The 21,608-nt window shown below is 42.7% G+C and overlaps 1 protein-coding gene across 3 annotated transcripts in view; it reads left to right on the plus strand.

Moving 5' to 3' along the window:
- The first annotated feature begins 2,847 nt into the window (after window positions 1–2,847).
- The window catches only part of LOC109928718 (sodium/calcium exchanger 1-like), a 198,475-nt gene continuing 179,714 nt past the window's right edge, over window positions 2,848–21,608 (plus strand). For 2 of the 3 annotated variants that reach the window (XM_048597430.1, XM_048597432.1), the window contains exons 1-2: window positions 2,848–3,182; window positions 3,922–6,131. In XM_048597430.1, coding sequence (XP_048453387.1) covers window positions 3,946–6,131 — 2,186 coding nt within the window. In that variant the 5' untranslated portion in view covers window positions 2,848–3,182; window positions 3,922–3,945. Of the gene's footprint in view, window positions 3,183–3,921; window positions 6,132–12,974; window positions 13,023–21,608 lie in introns of those variants that run through there. The other variant, XM_048597431.1, reaches the window with a different exon arrangement.

A 21,608-nucleotide genomic window follows, 5' to 3' on the forward strand; every position in this document is an offset into this window, starting at 1 on the left:
ATCACTGGAGTCCCTATGTGTACATACACTCAATTGGTATCAAGGAGGAACTTCCAGTATTTTAATTATCTGACAGTGAAGGAATTCCAAGTCTGTGATCTGGAGGGGAAGTGGCAGGTTATCTTGATCTTGCATGCTTGCTGCCCTTGTTTTTCTAGGTGGTAGATGTTGTAGGTTTGGAAGGTTCTACTAAGGAAACCTTGGCAAGTTGCTGCAGTGCTTTTTGTAGTTGGTATCCATCACCATTAAGGTGGTGTGGTGTTGGAAGGAATTAATATTTAAGATGGTGGACGTGGGTCAATCTAGAAGACTGTTTTGTCCTTGAAGATCTCAAGCTTTCTAGTATTCTTGGAATTGCATTCATTTAAGCAAGCATGACACATTCCATTATCTTCCTGACTGCTGCATTGTAGATGGTGGGAAGGATTTGGGGATTCAACAGGTGAGTTGTTCTGCACAGAATTTCTAGTTGTTGCCATGTTCTTGTAGTCATGTTATTTATAGGGTTGCTGCACTTAGGTTTTTGGCCAATGGTGACCCCAGTGTAAATAGGGATTTGGAATTTCATTGGTGTCAAGGGAGGTGGTTAGCTTCTCTTTGTCTGGAGATGATAATTGTTTGACACTTGTCTGTTGCAAACATTACTTGCCGCCTGTCAACATGAGCCTGAATGGTGCTTGACTCTTGCCATTCAAAGGCCCAGACTGTTTTGTCATCAGATGAACATTACAATTATCAGTGATATCCCCACTTTTGACCTAATAATCGACAACATCGATGAAGATGGTAAGACCTAACACACTGTATTGAGTAACTCCTATAAATGTCTTGTTTTTCTTTTGCTCTGATAGCTGCCCCATAACAACTATATCCATCTTTCATGCACGAGATATGACTCCAATCTAATAGAGTTTTCCCTCAATCTCATTTACCTCAACTACATGGAGAGACAAGAGAAGCTGGGACTGTTTTCTTTAGCAAAAGTTAAGACATTCTAAGAGGAGTTCTAAATCTTGAAGGTTTCTGATAAACTAAGGGAGAAATTCAACCGCACTCCCGCCCCCCACCCCACCCCGCTCCCCACAACATCACCACCACCACCAAATCTTCAAAATTATGTCATGGATCTTTAACATTCACCTGACAGAACATTTAATTATTGCTGTATTGGTTTATTACTCAAGATCAGGTGCTCAGGTCTTTAAAATCTTGAATTCATAATATTTGACATATTGGAAAGGGCTACCATTAAGGCATGGAAAACACAACTTTAGTTAAATGTATCACCATATATAAGACTCATGTCGTGGGAAAATAGCTCTCATGTAGCAATGGCAGACTATCAACCATTCAGAGATAGCAGGAACTGCAGATGCTGGAGAATGGTTGATAACAAGGTGCAGAGCTGGATGAATACAGCAGGCCAAGCAGCATCAGAGGAGCAGGAAGGCTGACGTTTCGGGCCTAGACCCTTCTTCTGAAATGATTTCTGAAGAAGGGTCCATGCCCCAAACGTCAGCCTTCCTGCTCCTCTGATGCTGCCTGGCCTGCTGTGTTCATCCAGCTCTACACCTTGTTATCAACCATTCTGATTTTTCCAAAATGTGTATTTGAATTTTGCATAGCCTAACTGGCCATATACAAATGAAACCATCTCATTAAATCAATGGTATCTTGGAACGCTCTGGGTTCTGTATTTGCCTAAATGGTTTTGATAAATGAAAAACGTTTGCTTTCATCAGAAGGAGCAATTTGCTGGTCTTGAACCAACATTCTCTGGGTACCAAACTTCAAGAACAGGAAACCACTGACTGCATTTATTCAGCGAAAACTCCGATAAGACATAAAGCAGATCTCCTTTGATGTGCTGGTGCTCTTTTCAAATGGGCTTTTCTTTTCATTGGATTCCTTCAATTTGTAAAACATAAGAACTCCATGAGGCGTGAGTGTTAATGAAATGGTGCTCCTTGCAGTATTTGGAAACATGCTTCAAGGGCAAACAAAAATGAGATGCCTCAGTGGTTTAATATGACAGCTACTGCAAGTTCAATTTAGTTTCTACAGTTACTGGTTCATGGAGAAAAGTTAACGTAATACAGACCACGGCACAATAATAGCAACAACCTATTGATGGTACTACTTTGCATTAGGGGATCGAGGAGTCCCAGCAATAACGTCCTTCAACAAACGCGTCCAAGGTTACAAACGCGCATGCATGTCAAATGCACATGCACATATACTATTCATGTGCATGTACAAAGGACACACGAATTATGTCAAAATGGAATTAAATCGCAGAGATGACCTCACTTTTTTTCAATCCATACATCACAGTGAAGACGCCAATTTGAAGAAGTATGCTTTCCAAATCTGCGAGATTATAGATGCCTAAGTGGAAGATTGCGCGTGGGTGGCGATAGTTCAGTGTTTTACGGGGTTGGCGTATCACACCAATATCAAAAAGATGATGAAACGACAGACCGCGAACACTACTTGAGGTGTCTGAAATACTCGGCAGTTTGGCATAAATTATGCACGGAAAGCACGATGTGCCTATTCACTTCACTAATCATGGGCTTGCGAGGTTTCTGAAAGACGAAGATTCTCTTAAAACAAAACGTGTTACTTTTAGAGCATTTCCCTTTTTCGATTCCACTTCCCTAGCTGACTGGAACTCGTTCCTCTTTAAGACGGCCGGCAGAATGATCAATGAAGTAGGTGGGTCACGCCGAGATAAGAGTACTGGCAAGAAGCCCATGATGCACTGCAAGCCTGGGCTTTCTCACGATCAGAAATCGGAAAATAGTAATTGCCTCAGACATCCGTAGTGCTTGGGTTGCACAGCACTCAGACGGTTGGTGACCACGGTGGTTATATTACGTGGAAATGCTCTACGCATAATAATGAAAACATAATGCGGAGAAACTTTGACCATTCCACATCTCCGAGGTTTCATCTCGGCTTCGTACTTTCTTCAATAACCATCAATATTCCGTCGGATTTGAAACTGAACGGTTGATTCTATGGCTGGGAGTAAGCGCGAAGTCTAGCGGATTTCATTGTAGCTCGCTTCCCTAAACACTATCATGGTAAAAACCTTCCGCTCCTGATTTACAAGAAAGGCAAAGGCAAGGGTTGACGGACCTCATATCGAGGAATCACCACCGATTAAACGCTGTGGGGTATGTTCAACCTGGTTTGTATAAAACAGCTTTATTTTAAAAAAAAGGAAATGGAAAGCGGTTCTTTGCTCGTGCGTTTCAAATAATTTAATGTTTTCTACACAGCAAATAGAAAATCGACAGCCGTCCCTGGCTGGAGTTATCCACCACTCACTTTCTGGTCATTCTTTATAAAATTAAAAACGGATGTATGCTTAGAAAATATTGCCACGCCGGTGCGTGTTTGAAACATTGTAAAACAGAAAGACACAGATGCGTAGAGTGAAACCGAAATTGCAATGGTAAATTATTAAGAACTAATTGATTAACGTTGCGAGGCAAGCCCGGCACATTTAAACAGTTCTTAAGGCAACATATTGAAACTGACGTATGCGACTTTGGGCATTTTTTTTGCAATTGCTTGGTACCACTAAAGCCGAATGAATAGGATGGGTTGAGTTTGATTCGTCTCTCGGTTTCTGAGGCTTAAGTGACGCAGGGGCTTGCCATTTAGGCAAGCTTCCTGAAAGCATTCGAAACATGTAAGGGCAATTTTACTATGTAAGGCAGCATCAGGTAAACGCTTAACTCTACCGACCGCCTGTGGGGACATTATTATTTTTTTTTAATACTAATCAGTTACACCCCATTCATGCATAAGACGAGGGAAGGGGCAATCTGCAAAGTATTGCTCTGACCAAGCAGACATTGACACATTATTTTTAATACTTGTATGTATTTCTCTTTCTAAACGTTGCAGACGGAAGAGTCTGGAAAGCGGTCGATGGTCATCATGGCGAGGTGGTGGAAAGCAGCGCCCCGTGAACGTGCGCTGGAGGCTGGCTTGTGGCTGGCGGTGCCTCTCTTGCTGTTGCTGGTGGGCGGTGTCCGGCAGGTGGAAGGGAGCGAGAGGGGCTCGGCAGCCGAGCAGCAGCGGCGGCAGCAGCAGCATCAAGGGGAGGGAGAGGTGGCGGCGGCCGCCAACAACGACGCCTCCAACGCCTCGTCCAACCTGTGCCAGGGCTCGTACAAATGCGCCGAGGGCGTGATCCTGCCGGTGTGGTACCCGCAGGACCCGTCGGTGGGCGACAAGGTGGCGCGGGCCATCGTCTACTTCGTGGCGATGATCTACATGTTCCTGGGCGTCTCCATCATCGCCGACCGCTTCATGTCGTCCATCGAGGTGATCACCTCGCAGGAGCGGGAGATCACGGTGAAGAAGCCGAACGGCGAGACCAGCACCACCACCGTGCGGCTGTGGAACGAGACCGTGTCCAACCTGACCCTGATGGCGCTCGGTTCCTCGGCGCCCGAGATCCTGCTGTCGGTGATCGAGGTGTGCGGGCACGGCTTCCGCGCCGGCGAGCTGGGGCCCAGCACTATCGTGGGCAGCGCGGCCTTCAACACCTTCGTGATCATCGCCATCTGCGTGTACGTGGTGCCCGACGGCGAGGTGCGCCGTATCAAGCACCTGCGGGTCTTCTTTGTCACCGCCGCCTGGAGCATCTTCGCCTACGCCTGGCTCTACCTGATCCTGGCCGTCATCTCGCCCGGCGTCGTCGAGCTCTGGGAGAGCCTACTCACCTTCATCTTCTTCCCGGTCTGCGTGGTCTTCGCCTGGGTGGCCGACCGCCGCCTCCTCTTCTACAAGTACATGTACAAGAAGTATCGGGCCGGTAGGCACCGCGCCATCATCATCGAGACCGAAGCCGAGCGGCCCGGGGCTGACCCCGACCCCACCGCCTCCTCCTCCTCGGCCAAAGTGGACATCGAGCTGGACGGCAAGATGTTCAACTCGCTGCAGGAAGGCGCGGCCTCCACCTCGTCCTCTACGCCCCCGGCCTCGCCCAGACCGTCCGCCGAGCCTGCCCTCGACGGAGGAGCCTCTGCCTCCGGCCCTTCGCCCCTGACCAAGGACGAGGAGGAGGAGTCGAGGCGGGAGATGGCGCGCATCCTGAAGGAGCTGAAGCAGAAGCACCCGGACAAGGAGATGGAGCAGCTGATCGAGCTCGCCAACTACCAGGTGCTCAGCCAGCAGGCCAAGAGCCGCGCCTTCTACCGCATCCAGGCCACCCGCCTCATGATCGGCGCCGGCAACATCCTCAAGCGCCACGCCGCCGACCAGGCCCGCAAGGCCGTCTCCATGCAAGAGGTCAGGCCCGAGATCGACGAGGGCCCCGTCAGCCGCGTCTACTTCGACCCGGGCAGCTACCAGTGCCTGGAGAACTGCGGCTCGGTGGCGCTGACCGTGGTCAGGCGGGGAGGGGACCTCACCCGCACCATCACTGTCGACTACCGCACCGAGGACGGCACCGCCAACGCCGGCTCCGACTACGAGTTCACCGAGGGCAGCCTGGTCTTCAAGCCGGGCGAGACGCAGAAGGAGATCCTAGTGGGGATTATCGACGACGACATCTTCGAGGAGGACGAGAACTTCTGCGTCCACCTCAGCAACCTGCGGGTGGACAGTCCCGGGCCCGCGGCCGTGCCAGCGAGCGGGAACCAGCAGCCGGCTACCGGCGCCTCCACCACGCCTGCGCTGGGGCCGGGCCCGGTTAGCGCGCAGGCGCCCTCGCCCAAACTCGGAGTCGGCGGCGGCGACGTCAACGACGCAACCTCGGTCTCCAGCGCCAACACGTCAGGCGTCCCGGCCCCGCCCGCCGGCGCCGCGGCCAATCACGTGGCGGGCGCTGCGCCGTCCTCGGCCGCCGAGGTCGCGTGCTTGTGCGCGCCGTGGACCGCCAACGTCACAATTTTCGACGATGACCACGCGGGCATCTTCACGTTCGAGGAGAAGGTGACGCACGTGAGCGAGAGCGTGGGCGTGATGGAGGTGAAGGTGCTGCGCGCGTCGGGGGCGCGAGGCGCCGTCGTTGTGCCGTACCGCACGATCGAGGGCAGCGCGCGCGGAGGCGGCGAGGACTTCGAGGACACGGCCGGCGAGCTCGAGTTCGACAACGACGAGATTGTGTAAGTGGCGGCCGGAGAAGGGACGGAGGGACAGGATGGACTGGAGCGGGGCGAGGCTCGTTATTACCCTCCTCCTCCTCCTCGCACCCTGTCCTCCTTCTCTTCTCTGCTGGTTATATTTCGAATTATGTGTCCGCTTGTCTCTCTGCCGTTTGACCGTCAGTGATGCCATATTATATGGGTTTGAGGCACCAACCAGTGCATTTATCCGAGCGATGGATCAAAATACACGCATTGAGTTTTTTTTTCACAGCAACATAGAAAATATGAACAGGAGGTAGGCCATTCATTATGACCATGACCGATCATCCAACCCCAATAGCCTGTTCCTGCATTCACCCTATATCCTTTGACCCTTTTAGTGTAAGAACTGTTATCACCGAACAAAGACCAGGTCTGTTAGGACTATACTGAGTGGAGTTTAGAAGAATAAAGGGAGATCTCATATAAGCTTATAAAATCCTAGCTGGGATAATTGCAGAAAGGATGTTCCCTGATGGCAGGGGAGTCCAGAGGATACAAGATAGACCATTCAGGGCTGAGATGAGGAGAAATTTCTTCACCCACAGAAAGGTGAACCTTTGCAATTTTCTGTTACAGAAAGCGGTAGGGGACACAACAGTCAATGTTTTCAAGAAGGTGGTAGCTGTAGGTCTTAGGGGTAAAATTATCAAAGGGTTGGGCAGAAAGCGGGAAACTGAGTTTGGTGATCAACCATAATATCGAATGGTGGTGCAGCCCCAAAGGGTTTACTCCTGTTCCTACTTTCTGTGTTTCTACGTTGATTCCTTATTGAAAATCCCCACCCAAAGGAAGCAGATTTGCCTTTACCCCCAGATACTCCTTCTCCTGCTTCCCCCGCCCCCAAAAGAATGCCGGGAATTGTCAACTAGTGCTGGTCTATGTTAGTGGTTGGTAACAAACAATGACAAGCAGTGTTCAGAATTAGAGCCTGGTCCACACGAAGCTGATGCCAGCCATCACTTCTTCAAACACAGTCATGAAAATCTGGGGTCCTTCTCCCAGAAAGAACAGTTGGTGCTGGGTGGCTGCTCAGTCCTTCAAAACTGAGATTGATGGATTTTTGTTCAGTAATGGTAGTGTGGTTTTCTGAAGCAAGCTAGGTGAATGGTGAGTGGTTTGACTGAATGGTCCACTTGTGTTTCTATGTTCAGTTCACATGTTGCAGAAATTTATCCAAAGGAAATTAGTACTGAAATAATTGACATTTTACAGAGATTGTGAAATCAATTTTATGCAAATTTACTTTTTCTGTTTTGGTGTATAGATTTGCCAGTACGGCAGTTTCTTGGCCAAAATAGTTGTATTTATCGGTTTGATCTGATGGTCATCTCTGCTCTTAAACAAGGGGATCAGTTGTCATGCTAAAGTCAATAATGCTATGAAAATCATGACTTGGAACTGATTCATTTGGTGTGGCTGCCCATTATTCTGACAACATTTCCATTGTGGCTTGGACATGGATGTTGAATCACCTGATGTCATTTCGTGCACTTTAATGTGGTGAACGATCATGTTGAACTCAGCCAGTAATGGTTAGGCTATTCAAATGGGGCAGTCTCTTGAAAAAAGATCATTGGTTTCCATGTGGAGATTGAAAGAGGTTTAACAAGAGCATATTCTGGTTTGGTTTTGCATTTTTTTTCCAGTTTCACTCATTTTCGTCTGAAAGGTGCTTGTATCATTGTGAAATGAACATAATATTGAACAACTTTGAGCTCCAAGGAAAGGAGGAATGGGAGCAACAGCTCCAGATGGACCAGCTATTGAGAGTGAGTGGTCCTTGATTTGACATAAATTGCAGGAAGAAGCATGGTTGCTCAGAGAAAGCCATGTTACTCATGTGGTTTGCAGATCTACACTGAGGCTTAGTGAAGTGAGATGAGGTGTAGGAGGTTAATGAACTTCTCAAAAGAATTGCAAAACCTTCAGAAAACAGCTATATACTAAGATCAGTGTCATTAATATTTGGCATCATCCACTGCATTTATGGTCATCAGAACTCACCTAAATGAGTAAGCACATTCATGAGCTGCAGAGGATTTCTTTTCCAAACTATCCAGCTGGTTTTAAATGCAGACTGTGGTTCATACAGGTCTGCACTCACTTTCTAGGTAGTCTTCATAATGCTTATATCCTAGAGCAATCCAGCATTTTGCTCACTTAGAGAAGTGCAGCACATCCCAGCCTAGTTGACAGCAAATAATAGATATGCTATAGACTTGATGGATTACCCAGCTTTGAAATCCAAGGACACCAATGGAGATGAGAAATTACTGTAAATGCATTTCGACCACAACAGTTATCAAAGGGTGCTGAAACAACAAATCTGCTGCTTGGAACAAAGTTGGGATTTCCTACACTATAGCCTTGGGAGAAAGCCAAGATAATAGTGGTGTGTTTCCTTCTGCGTATCTTTGCTACTGTTGTCTACAAAGGGAGGAGAACACTGATGATTCAGAGTGGTGGAGAATTGCAGCATCAGCCTACAGCCTCAGCTGTACTACATCGACTCATTAATCATCACTTTTCATCACAGGGCTTTTCTGGCGCAGGCCCGATTTCAAGTGTCACCTGCGCCAGAGGTGTGGTATAATATTCCTGAACAGGCCAATTAGAAAATGTCACTTTTAATCATTTACTGTTTTCTATTGCACCTTTATTCCGTAAGCCATTTGAACTTGGGTATTGCTGAAACAAGAGACATGCTGGTGAAGCTTTAAATCTCATGCTCATTAGAGCAGATGCAAGAATGCCAAATTTCAAAGGGAATAGCAATTTACATTGCAAAAGAAAATACTGTTGATCTGTTGTAATGTTACCTCTGATTGGTCAGGATGTTGTCATGGAAAATATACCAGGAACCTAAGATTTTATGTAATTCAAAAAAGTTTGTTGTCTGAACATGCTCATTTTTCCTGCAGATGACAGATTTCGATGTCTGATGAATATAGCTTTTAGCAAGTTTAAGTAAGCAACATTTTGAGCCAGACTGATGATCTTCAATTGCTTGTTGGTATAATTTTTACCCTTTTCCCATGCACTGTAAATTGTTGCTCCGTTTGAAATTTGGCATTTTCGCATCTGTTCTCATGAGTGCAACAGTGAGTCTCCTTTTTAGGCAATACTCAGGTTCTGTACTGGCAAGCAACTACCATTTGAATTAGTTCTTTTACTCTTTAGTACATCCCGTTAAAGCAAAAGATATAGGAGCAGAAGTAGACCATTGAGTCCATCAAAATCATACACCATTCAATGAGATCATGGCTGATCTGATAATCTGCAATTCCATTTGCCTGCCATTTCCCCAAAACACTTGATTCGTGTACTGATTAAAAATCTGCTGCCTTAGCCTTGAATATACTTAACAAGATAGCTTCTACAGCTCTGTGTGGTAAAGAATTGCATAAATTGATTCAAATTCCTGCTCATCTTTATTTGAAATGGATAACTCCTTATTTGGAGATTATACCCTCTGACTCTGTACTGTCTGACAAGGGAAAACAACCTTTATGCATCAACCCTGTCAAATTCCTAAAGAATCTTGTGTATTTCAATAAGGTCTCTTATTCTTGTAAACTCCAGAGGGTACAAATCCAGCCTACTCAATATCTCCTAATAAGACAGAGCCTCCATACCCAGGATCAATTTGGTGAACCTACTCTGGACTGCCTTCTATCTCAGTGTATCTTTCCTTGAATAAGAGGACAGACACTGTTCACACTATTCCAGGTGTGGTCTGACTAGTGCCTTGTGTAGATTTATCAAAACTTCCTCATTTTTATACCGCATTCCTTTTGATCTAATGGGAAACATTCCATTTGCCTTCCCTATTACCCACTTAACTTGTATGCTAGCTTATGTGATATATGCACGAGGATTCCCAAATCCCTCTGTGCTGTAGCTTTCTGCTATCTTTCTCCATTTGTATAACATTCTGCTTACGTATTCTTCCCGCCAAAGTGTATAACTCTACAGTTTCCCACATTTTATTCCATGCGCTATGTTTTTCCCCACTCAATTAACTTGCCTGTCCTCTGCAGACTGTTTGTGTCGTCCTCACTGTTTGCCTTGCTACCTATTTTTGTATCATCTGCAAACTTGGTCTGTAGTACATTCACTTTCCTCGTCCAAGTAACTAATACATTTTGCAATTAATTGTGGCCCCAGCACTGCTCCCTGTGGCATTCTACTAGTTACATATTGCCATCCTGAATTTGTCCCCCTTATCCCAACTCTGTCTTTTGTTATCGACCACCTTCTGAAAATTCAAATATATTACAATCAGTGTTCCCCCTTTATCCATCCTGCTTGTTTGCTCCTCAAAAGATTGTAATTAATTTGTCAGGCAAGATTTCTCCTTCATGAGCCAAGTTGATTCTACTTGATAATTGTTACGCCTAACTACATGCTGTGCTATTACATCCTTTATAGTAGACTCTGACATTTTCCCAATAACAGGTGTTTAGCTAACTGGCCTTTAGTTACCTACTTTGTCTCCTTCCTTTTCTAAAAACAGTGCACTCTCTATCTCTAATAGCTACTTCCTCTATTAACCTAGGATGCATCTCATCGAGTCCAGGGGACTTATCGGTCTTTAGCCCCATAGCACATATTCACTCGTGATATGTATTGTATTTGTTTCCTCTCCTCTTTTTGCTTTTTGAATATTTAGTAATTTTGGAATGCAGTTAGTGTCTGCTGTGAAGACCGTATATTTATTCAACTCGACTGCCATTTCTTGGTTCCCCAGTATTGTTTCCCCAGCCCCATTTTCTAAGTGGCTCAGGTTCACTTTAGCTTCTCCCTTCATTTTTATATATTTGAAGAAGCTCTATTGTTTGTCTTGATACTACTTGTAAGTTTACTCTCAACATTTATTTTCTTCCTATTATTAATTTTGGTCTTTTTTTTAAACTTTCCCAATCTTCCGAGTTACCACTGATCTTGCTTTGCTACATTGTATGTTGTTTTCCTTTCATTCTGATGTTATCCTGAACTTCCTTGGTTAATCAGGGTTGGCTTATCCCCTTTTCTAGAATCCTTCTTCCTCGCTGGAATATGTTTTTGCTGTAAGCGGTGAGCTAGTTTTTTTTTTAGAAGTCATCCACTGTTCCTCAACTGTCTTTACTGTTGAACTCCTTCGCCAGTCTATTCCAGAAAGCTGTGCTGGTGATCCTTTTTAATTGTGCTTTTTTAAGCTTAACACAGTTGTTTCTGACTCATGTTTCTCCCTGTCAAGCTGAATGCTAAATTCTGCCAAGTCATGGTCAATTTCAACCTTAGGTATACTCATTGATGGAGCATCCATAATTTGGCATAGGCAACTCTAAAGTGTTATAATATCCTCAGTGAAGGAATCCTTCTCACTTTAATCCTAAATGATCAGCATCTTTTTCTGAGACTTCGCTCTCTACCCATCAAGCACTTCATTGTCTTCCATGTTTCAATGAGATCACCTCTCAAGCTTCCAAATTCCAGTGCATACTGCCCCAATTTACTCATTCGGTCATCCAAGGAACCAATTTAGTAAACTTTTGCTATACTGCTTACAATGCAAGAATTTCCTTTCTTAAGTATGAGGAGCAAAACCATACACTGTGCTCTGGTTGTGGTCTTGTCAAAGATTTATACAGCTGTATCAAGACTTTCTTACTATTATGGTCAAATCCCATGTATTAAAGGCCAACAGGGGACGTACCTTTTGAACTGTTTACTATTCTGTATGCTAACTTTGTGTTCATAGAACATAAAACATAAAACATAGAAAAGTACAGTACAGTACAGGCCCTTCGGCCCACGATGTTGTGCCGACCTATTATCCTACTAAGATCAATCTACCCTGCATACCCTACATTTTACTATCCTCCATATGCCTATCCAAGTGTTGCTTAAAAGTCTCTAAAGTATCTGACTCCACTACCACTGCTGGCAGCGCATTCCACACGCCCACCACTCTCTGTGTGAAGAACCTACCTCTGACATCTCCCCATACCTTCCTCCAATCACCTTAAAATTATGCCCCCTTGTAACAGTCATTTCTGCCCTGGGAAAAAGTCTCTGCCTATCCACTCTATCTATGCCTCTCATCATCTTGTGATCCTCTGTCAAGTCACCTCTCATTCTTCTTTGCTCCAATGAAAAAGCCCCTAGCTCCCTCAATGTTTCCTCATAAGACCTGCCCTCCAGTCTAGGCAGCATCCTGGTAAACATCCTCTGCACCCGCTCTAAAGCTTCCACATCTTTCCTGTAATGAGGTGACCGGAACTGAACACAGTATTCCAAGTATGAGTGCATTCAAATGCTTAAAACATTTTAAGAAAATATCCTGCTTTTCAATTCTTACAGGCAAATTGGACAATCTAACACTTCCCATATTGAACTCCACCTGTTTTTCACTCATTTGATCTGCCTATATCTCTTTCTGGCCTCCATTGTGTCACCCAGTTCAAAGCTCTATTCTCTTCACACTCCTCTAACCTGGGTGCCAGTTTCTGTGCCAGTGCGTATGCATAGAAAGGACTGAAAAAGTGCTGATGTTGAAAAGGACTGATGGTGGATCAGAATGAGGGTGATCCCCTTTGGTTTCTTGCAGCAGGACCTAAATTATGGAGTGACTGAGAGAAAATTGGAAATGTCTTAGGGTCAGGAACTAATGGGAAAGTAGTGCAAAAACAAATACAGCACCATGTTTCCACAATTGTACATGTGATTTCCTAACAACAGGATAGGTTAAAGGAATTAAGTATGCACTATGTCATGCTGGACTCCAGCCGTGCTATGCTTAACATTTGCCTGCTGACTGCTTTCATTATATCCCAGGCTTCCTCTTCCAGCTGACTAAGGATCTGCTCAAAAGCTGGCTCTGCCCTCAAGTTTGATTGGCTTGGAAGAAGATAAATGTAATATCTCATCTGAGCAAAAGAGATAGCAAGAAATCAATTGTACCCTTTGTCGTTGGGATAAGCTAATTGAACATTTTCTGGCAGAGCATCTATGCTCTGGAGTCGGCATTCTTAAATAGTGCCTTACTGATCTGCTGCAGCATCTTACATGATACCCTTCTATGGGGAAGGAGGCCTGTCTACAGATCTTCACCCATCCTATTAGAATCTCCATTGTCAGCCCCTGTAGAAGACATTTATCACAGGAAGTTTCAAAACCACTACAACTTTTTTTTCCAATTTTAAGAGGTCAGTGCAAGCATCAAATCTGCCAGTTATCCTGTTCCCCAAAGCTACAAGCTGCCAGTCAAAATTACTAATGTACAGACAGTGCACTTAATAGATTGAATTGAAGCTTGACTATCAAAATGATTTGCACGTTATGCTAGTGATATCATGTAGGCATTCAGATCATCTTGTTCCCTGCCTTCTGCAATGTACGTGGAAATCCAACCACTTTGTATGAAAATGGTGTTTTTGAAGATTCTGTTTCTTAAATTTTGAAACTAGGTTGTGTGTATACATTTAATCTTTCTGTAATTTACTTGTAGGCAAATTTATTTAAGATAAAAACAATTTATTAAAATTTATAGTGGAGTCTGTTGACACTCAGGACAGACAATAATATGTTTTATGTTATGTGTACTTGATTTGAAGTTGTGATAAAGGAAAATGCAGTTATTTAATTTCCATTTGACAGGCTGTTTAGAAATATAGTTTTATTATTGAAACTCTGTTTTGTGGAAGAATAAATAACCCACATTGTAGCAAGCATAAAGTTGCCTATTATGAGTTGGCTCTTGTGGTAGTCTAGCCACATTAAAACACTGCGTGTAGTCATCATAAACAACTATATTTCTCTTTCTTAACTTCAGGAATAACTTTTTCAGTTAGAATATGTATGTGCATTCATTGTAAAATGCATTTTCCTTATTTTTATTGAATAAAGATAATTCATTTTTAGTAATGCATGCTGAACTTGTCACTTCATTAAGCTTTTGCTTTGAGGTATATAAGTGCAGGAAGGCTCCTGGTCTACCCGAAGTAATATCTCACTGGCGTGGAGAAATATTTAGACACTGCTGCAGTCATACTTTATATAGTGGCTGCTTCATAGTCAGCATTAGTGGAGCTTAAGGAATACATAATGTGTGTAATTTTTGGCTAATTCTAATTCTGAAGAATTCACACCGAAGTCCGAAAACCAGAATTAGACACAGTGCTCCAGTTAGGATGAAATAACAAATTGACTCAGCTTCTGAAGCATGAGAACATGATGAAGGAAATGATTCAAGGAAGATTGGTGAGATGTAGAGCAAGGGCAAGAAAAAGATTGATGATGTTAGACAAATTGAAATTGAAAATGGGAGCCGACTGCAAGCAATTGGAGGGGAAAGACCAAGACTGTGAGATGTCAAGAAATGTGCAGGAGGACTGTCCTTAGGCAGATGACTACTCTCTTTGTAATTTCCTTTCTTTCATGCTCTGTGCTTCAATTTATAAAGCTAAGCATTTTGTATTACCGTGATATATTCACCACATTCTCCAGGTTCTCCGGCTATTCAACAAGTTTTGCTAATATACTCCTAGGTCTCTTTATGTGTACACACCTTTTTGAAGTGTACCTTAAGCTCTTTCGCTTTTCCTGATTCCTCCTACCAAAATGCATCACTTTGCATTTCTCTTCTTAAATTGTTTCTGAATGTGGGAAATTAATCCATAAGCTTGCCTATGTCTTTGTAAATTCTTTTCACAACCCTTCTCACAGTACTAGGAAGTATAGTTTTTTTGATTTACTTGTGTGATGTGGGCATCACTGAATGGCCAGCAGTTATTGCATGTCCCTAGTTGTCCTTGAGAAATTGGTGTTGAGCTGCCTTCTTGAACCACAGCAGTCCACATGCTTTCGGTTGACCTACAGTGTCCTCGGGAGGGAATTCAAGGATTTGACCCAGGGACAGTGAAGGAACAATGATATATTCACAAGTCAGGAAGGTGAGTGGCTTGGAGGAGAATTTGCAGGTAGTGGCATTCCCATATTGTATCAAATTCATATTCTGAAATTGTGTCCAGCACGCCCGAGTCTCAGTTATATATAAAAGACAACAGTTGTCATAATGCTAACCCCAGGGAGAAACCACGATATATATCTTACACAACAAAAATCATTTGTGCACCACTATCTTCAATCAGCCAATTTAGTATCATACAGCCTTTCTCTTTAATTCCACTGGCTTCAACTTTGCTAACAACTCAATTACATGGCACTTCATTGTACACTTTTTGAGAGTCTAAATAAAAAGATGATTGCATCATCCACGTAAATTATTGCCTCATAGAAACCCCACCAAATTAACTAAACAGTTTTTTCTTTTTAATTCATACTTGTCCAAGTAACTCTTAATTTTGACCTGAGTTATTGGTTGTAAAAGCTTTCTGAATAGCAAGGTTAAACTGACTGGCCTGGTGTCGCTGGGTTTATCCATGCGACCTTTTGAACAAAGGTGTAACATTTTCAATTCTGCAGCTCTGTATGTAAGGAGGATCGGAAGATTATAGGTAGTGCATACACAGTTTCCACCATTACAAGAGTCAGTATCCTCAAACACATCCTATCTGTTTGCTGTGACATATTAACTGTAAGAACCTCCAGTTTTCAGTACCCTATTTTACCAACTTGGGAGATTGTTAGCTCAGTCGTTCAGACAGCTAGCATGTGGATCAGATTAATGCCAAAAGAATGGGATTCAATTCCTATTCTGTCTGAGATAGATTCGGGGCCTGCCCCCTGCCTTCTTTTTCACTTACTTAGTAAAGGAAATATCTGAGCCGTTCTGACTGTATAGTATTTATAATTTAGAGAAAGACTACAAAAGCTGTTATGATGGAATGAACATTTGTTCTTTGGTTGACAGGTAATTTATACTCCAAGATTAACAGAAAGTTCATTCATACAATGTATCAGTAGCTTCACTGAAGTTATGTCTGCTGATAGGCAAATCTCTGAAGAAGCGCCTGACAATTATGAATGTGCAACCATGCAAGTGTAATTACATCTCTACATATGTACATAGAAGGAATGGTGTAGCATGTTCTTCTAAAGATGGCTGTTTGTTTTTTAATGTCATCGGAAGGTTCACTGATTTGCTTTATTACATTGATTAAAATTTGCTTTCTCTGGTACATTTGTTTTGCATTGAATGATTTAACAATTATGTTTCTTTCACATGTGACCTTCCAACTGCTTTTTTGCTTCTATAAAACAGAAAGGCAGATTGGGAATTTGTTCAGGATTCCAGTAGATTGTTTCACTTTTCAAAAACATTTGTTCATAGATATACATGTTACTGCCAAGATTAGTACTGTGTTTATTGCTCGCACCTAACTTCCCCTCAGAACATAAGAATTAGGAGCAAAGGTAAGCCACATGATCCCTCAGGCTAAATCCTATAGGAGCCTGAATGGTGTGTGCTATGGTAAGAATTGTGGTAAAGGTTTGGAAGAAGCCTGATGAGGTCTATTACAAGGTTAGGAATAACTCGTTGCAACTTTTAAACTACATTCTGTGTGAGATTCTCATTAGGCAGCAGCAATTTGCCTATCAAGAGCATTGTTGCTTGTTAACAGCCATATTAACTTAACTGATCTCATCTCATTAATATGCACTTTTCTATCATACCACCCATTTTGAGCAAACTGGATGTCAGGAATTATTGACGTGGATATTAGATGAGGAATCTGGCTACTTAAGCTTGCTGCTTGCTTCGAAGGATTTCCATGTTGGACATCAGGCATCAAAATCTCGACTGGATTGACGTACCCCCGCGTCCATGAATGCTGGTATCCATGATGTGCTTGTCTCAAAGATCCCTCATGGCACTTCTCTGACCCACTTAAAGTGCACTTCATTTGCTGTACATTGTGGTGCAGTGGTCACTAAAGATGGTTCTGGTGCAAAGGATGCCAGTCAATTCTGTGATATTCTGGCAGCGGTGAGTTGTTCCAGTTCAGCACATTATAAATTGAGACTAGAATCAGGTAAGACGGGCAACATGGGAGTGGAGTATTAAGTTAGAATTTGGTAAGATCAGGTGAGAAAACTCACTAGGCCTTGCAGAGAGAAGCCTTCCATGAAATTTAAGAAACTGCCATTTAGTTAAGAGCATAAGATTCAATCCCTGGAGTCTATTTTATCGTTCAATGAGATCATGGCTGATCTGTTTATGTTTCATATTCCACATTTCCATTTACGCTTGGTAAACTTGTCTTATTATTAGATAAGGGAATTAATGTACTTCTTCTTTAAAGCTATTCAATGACCTGCCTGCACTGCCTTCTGAGGTAGAGAGTTCGAAAACTTCTCAATTGTGAGAGAAATCATTTTTCCTTATCTCTACTCTAAAAGGGCAATTGTATTTTTTAAAGCTTTCTAGTTCTTAACTCTCACACAAGAAGAAGCATGCTTTCCACATCCACCTTGATAAGACTATTCAGAAGATGGTTGCGACTTGCATTTTTGAGAGGCTGCAGTTTTTGGGGCATTGAAACAAGCATTTGTTGATGGTAGACACTGCTGCTACTATGCAACAGTAATGTAAGAAGTGAATTTTTAAAGTGGTGTAGACAAGTCAACATGCATTGGTGCTGATCCTTAGCCCAGGTAAATAGGGAAAGTTGGTGGCAGGAAGGACATACAGCCATAAAACAACTTGTCAGATCCAAAAACGATCTTTCAAATGAGGGAGTCATCAACCAGCATTGTGGTTATCGCATGCGTTGTGACAAAAACTGAAAGAGGAAAGAAGGTATGGAGCCTTGTAAGTGATTTTTGAGCTTCACTAATCCAGGAAATCGGGGTGGGGGATTGGTATTCTATCACACTTGGTCTGACTAAAGTTAGGGGAATATACAGATTGATTTTTAGACCCATTCCTCCACTGGCTCTAACAACTTGCAAGTTTAACCAGACTGCTGAAAGAGCCAATTACATAAGTATTAGACTGTATCGGTTTAAGTGCTCGAGACAGTTTAGCCAAGTTTCTTAGTCAACAAAGAATAGCTAGTTTATTGCAAATAAAGTCTATTCAAACAAATATCCGTAGATTATTGACAAAAAATGTTTATACTGTATCAATAGGTATGCTTTATATTCTGTCTCCCCCAACTTAACATATGACAGATATGGTAAACAGACAAACTATGGTCAGTCACCCCACAGATCACCTCCATTAGAAAATATGATCATGACAGTTCCCACAATTCCTTAGCAATCCCTTCCAGATGTTAGTGATGCTGTAGGTCGTCTAGTTTCATTAAAACATCACTCTCTGGATTCCAGTTCTTTATCTTTGATGACGTGACTTTGAAATTCCATCAAAAATTGCTCCATTATGGACCATCCCAAAAATTGTTCGGTGATTCACTTTCCATTTTTGGGATGATGTTTCCTTGGAAACTGCAATTCAGCACTTACTCTGAGGTATAACTCCAGCTTTTCACTGACAGTTAGCTTCATCAAGTCAGTACTGTTCCATAATTTTTCTGAGCTCCAATCTGGCTTAGCTATACAAAGCAAATACGATTTGTGAGTTTCTTTCACCCTTGCTGAAAACTACGCTGAACTATTAGTGGCGCATAGCTCCTCCTGAGTCCCCACAGCTTCCAGGACTTAGCTGGAACTGTTACTCCAAAACGTAGCTGCCTATTAATTTCTAGAATATATTGCTGAATTATAACAGCACGTAGCCATCTAACTGCTATTGACTCATTACTAAGTACCTAACCACACCAACTCAGAATTGTATAGTTGCCTTTTCAGCAGTCCACATAAACAATTGTTTTCTGCATGGAGCTTGCTTATATCTCTGTCTCTAACTCAAAATAACTGTGATTTTGGAACTTCACTTTAGTGATCCCTGAACTGTTTTGAGTGACCTATTAAATGCCTTGCAACAAGAACCACCCTTGTTCCTAGGCAAATTGCATGGAACTAATATTTTGGAATAGTCAAGTATAGCAAGCCATTGAAGCTGTTTGTTCTGTGATTTTCATAATGTTCTGAGTACTGGTTCCTGCAGCACAGATTGATTCAGCAAAAAAAGGAATTCATCACATATTTCCAACTTTTGCGTTGCAAATAGCAGACAGGCTCTGGAGAGTCAGGAGCTGAAGTTCTTGCTGCAGAGTTGTCAGCCTCTGACCTGCGCATGTAGCAGCAGTATTTTCATGGCTGCTGTAGTTCAGTTTCTAGTGAATTGCAACCTCCATAGTGTTGATGGTGGGAGAATGAGTGATTGTACTGAAATTGGATTTCAGGATCAAGTGGCTAGATTCTTTTATGTCGGTGATGGTCATTGCCTGGCACTTATGTGGCATGGAACATTACTTGCCACTTATGAACCAAAGCCTGTATATTGTGCAGGCCTTGCTGCATGTTGACACAGGCTGAGAAGTCGCAAATGGTTCTGAATGTTGCACAGTCATCAGTGAACACCTCCATTTTGACTATATGATGGAGGGAAGATCATTGATGAAGCAGCTGAAGATGGTTGGACTGAGGTCACTACCCTGTGAAACCCCTGCAGTGATGTCTTGTTCTGAAATGATTGACTTCCAACTGTCATAATAGTTTTAGTTTGGGCTCATTATGATTCCTACTCGTGGAGACTTTTCTCTTGATTCTTATTGAATTTAGTTACATTAGAGCTTTTTAATGCCCTTTGAATGTAGACTCCATAAAATTGAATGTTGAAGATAATAAGACCTTCGTCCTGTCATTACCTCACTCTTCTGTCATCTTTCATGGGTTTGGCTTGGTAGTGGGACAGGATATACCTAACGTTAGTGATGTAGGTGTGTGGAACAATAATTGTAATTATAACTATGTGACCATGCCAGACTGTCTGCAGAACAACTCTCCCAATATGTATAAAATTGGGAAAATTATGAACAGATGTGATGGTATCTCTTAGATATCTGTAAACACTCTTTTCTCGTACCCCTGTTTACTGGAAAGTTCTTGCAGAGATATTGGGGGGACTTGGCTTTGATATCATCATCCCACAGTAGAGCCTCTTATTTAACTTTACTGTTTCCCAGATGTTGAACTGTAGGTTGCATGTCACCTGTTTAGGAAGTTTGAAGAATATTCATGCAGTATACCTGCATAACATTAAGCCTTCCCGAACCACAACCAGTGAAATACGCTTCATCAGTTGGCTATCCTCGGATGCATCAAGCAAGTGACAGAAGCTATGGTAGCAAGCATCTGCTTCAGAAGACACAGAACCTTTCCTCAATTGCATGGTTTCCAACAGTGCAGAATACTGTTAATAAGGCAAATACTGTGGACACTGAAAGTCAGAAATAAAAACAGAAACACTTGCAGATCTGGCAGAATTTGTAGAGAGAAAAGCAGTTGACATTTTGAGTGAAATATGACTTTTCCAAATTAAAGGCAAGTCATATTGGACTCAAACCATTAATTGGTTTTCTCCCCAAATGATTTCAGCCCATTGATAAAGTGCTCATGTACGATACAGAAAATTGAGCCTGGCAGTCATCAGCTAATGGACAGACTATATTTCTGTCCCTTAGTCAGGGATGTCAAGCTTCCCTTGTATCCACCTTTAGGCAGCAACATACCATCCAGTTGGGTATTCAAGGTGTTATTTCTACATCACTGCATCAATTCCCATGAATTCTGTCTCATTTTCCAAATCGGGGTTTCTGCTCATATCACTAAACCTTTAATCTTCCTCACTCCTTGGCATACAGGTAGCAGAAATCTTCGTGACAGCTTTTTCTCTGCAGCTTCCATTAAACTATAGCAAGAGATTCAAGAAGAGCCTAACACAAAATGTATCCCTAAATATTTAATGCAAAAACAAACTCTTGGAAATCATAAAGTGAAATTCAAGTGTTTTGCTACAGACAAAGTAAGGAAAAGATAAGAAGGATTAGAATTTTGGGAGTCAAACAAAAAGTAATTATAGCACCATGGGCAGAAAGTCAGTTGATAGACAAGAAACAAGGGATTAAAGTTTGAAATGTTGCTGAGATATGATTTGGATTGGTGGGTTAGGAGCAGGAGACTGAAATTTGTTGTTAACAGAAGAACAGGGCTTCTGTTGAATAGTAAGAACCACCATGAATTACTTTAGGAGAACACAGATGTTTAGGACAGAATCCAGAGTGGCAGATACAGGTGGAAAGATGGCAGGGTACCTAATGCATTTTGAGGGGGATGAAATGAAGAATGGAATACACATTCAGTTGAAATACATTGAAAGGTTTGGATGAACAAAAAGTCCTAGAATTCCAACTAAATTATTCCTCATGATCGGAGTGAAGGCATACAAGTCCATTTAGATGATATTTTTGGCAGACAAACAGGAGGCTGGAAGAACACAGCAGGCCAGGCAGCATCTGGAGGAAAGAAGCAGTCAACGTTTCGAGTATTACCCTTCTTCAGGACTGGATTTGGGGGTAGGGGGAGCTGCAGATAGAGTCG

The sequence above is a fragment of the Rhincodon typus genome, chromosome 5 (genome assembly GCF_021869965.1).
Source record: "Rhincodon typus isolate 14 chromosome 5, sRhiTyp1.1, whole genome shotgun sequence".
Lineage (NCBI taxonomy): Eukaryota > Metazoa > Chordata > Chondrichthyes > Orectolobiformes > Rhincodontidae > Rhincodon > Rhincodon typus.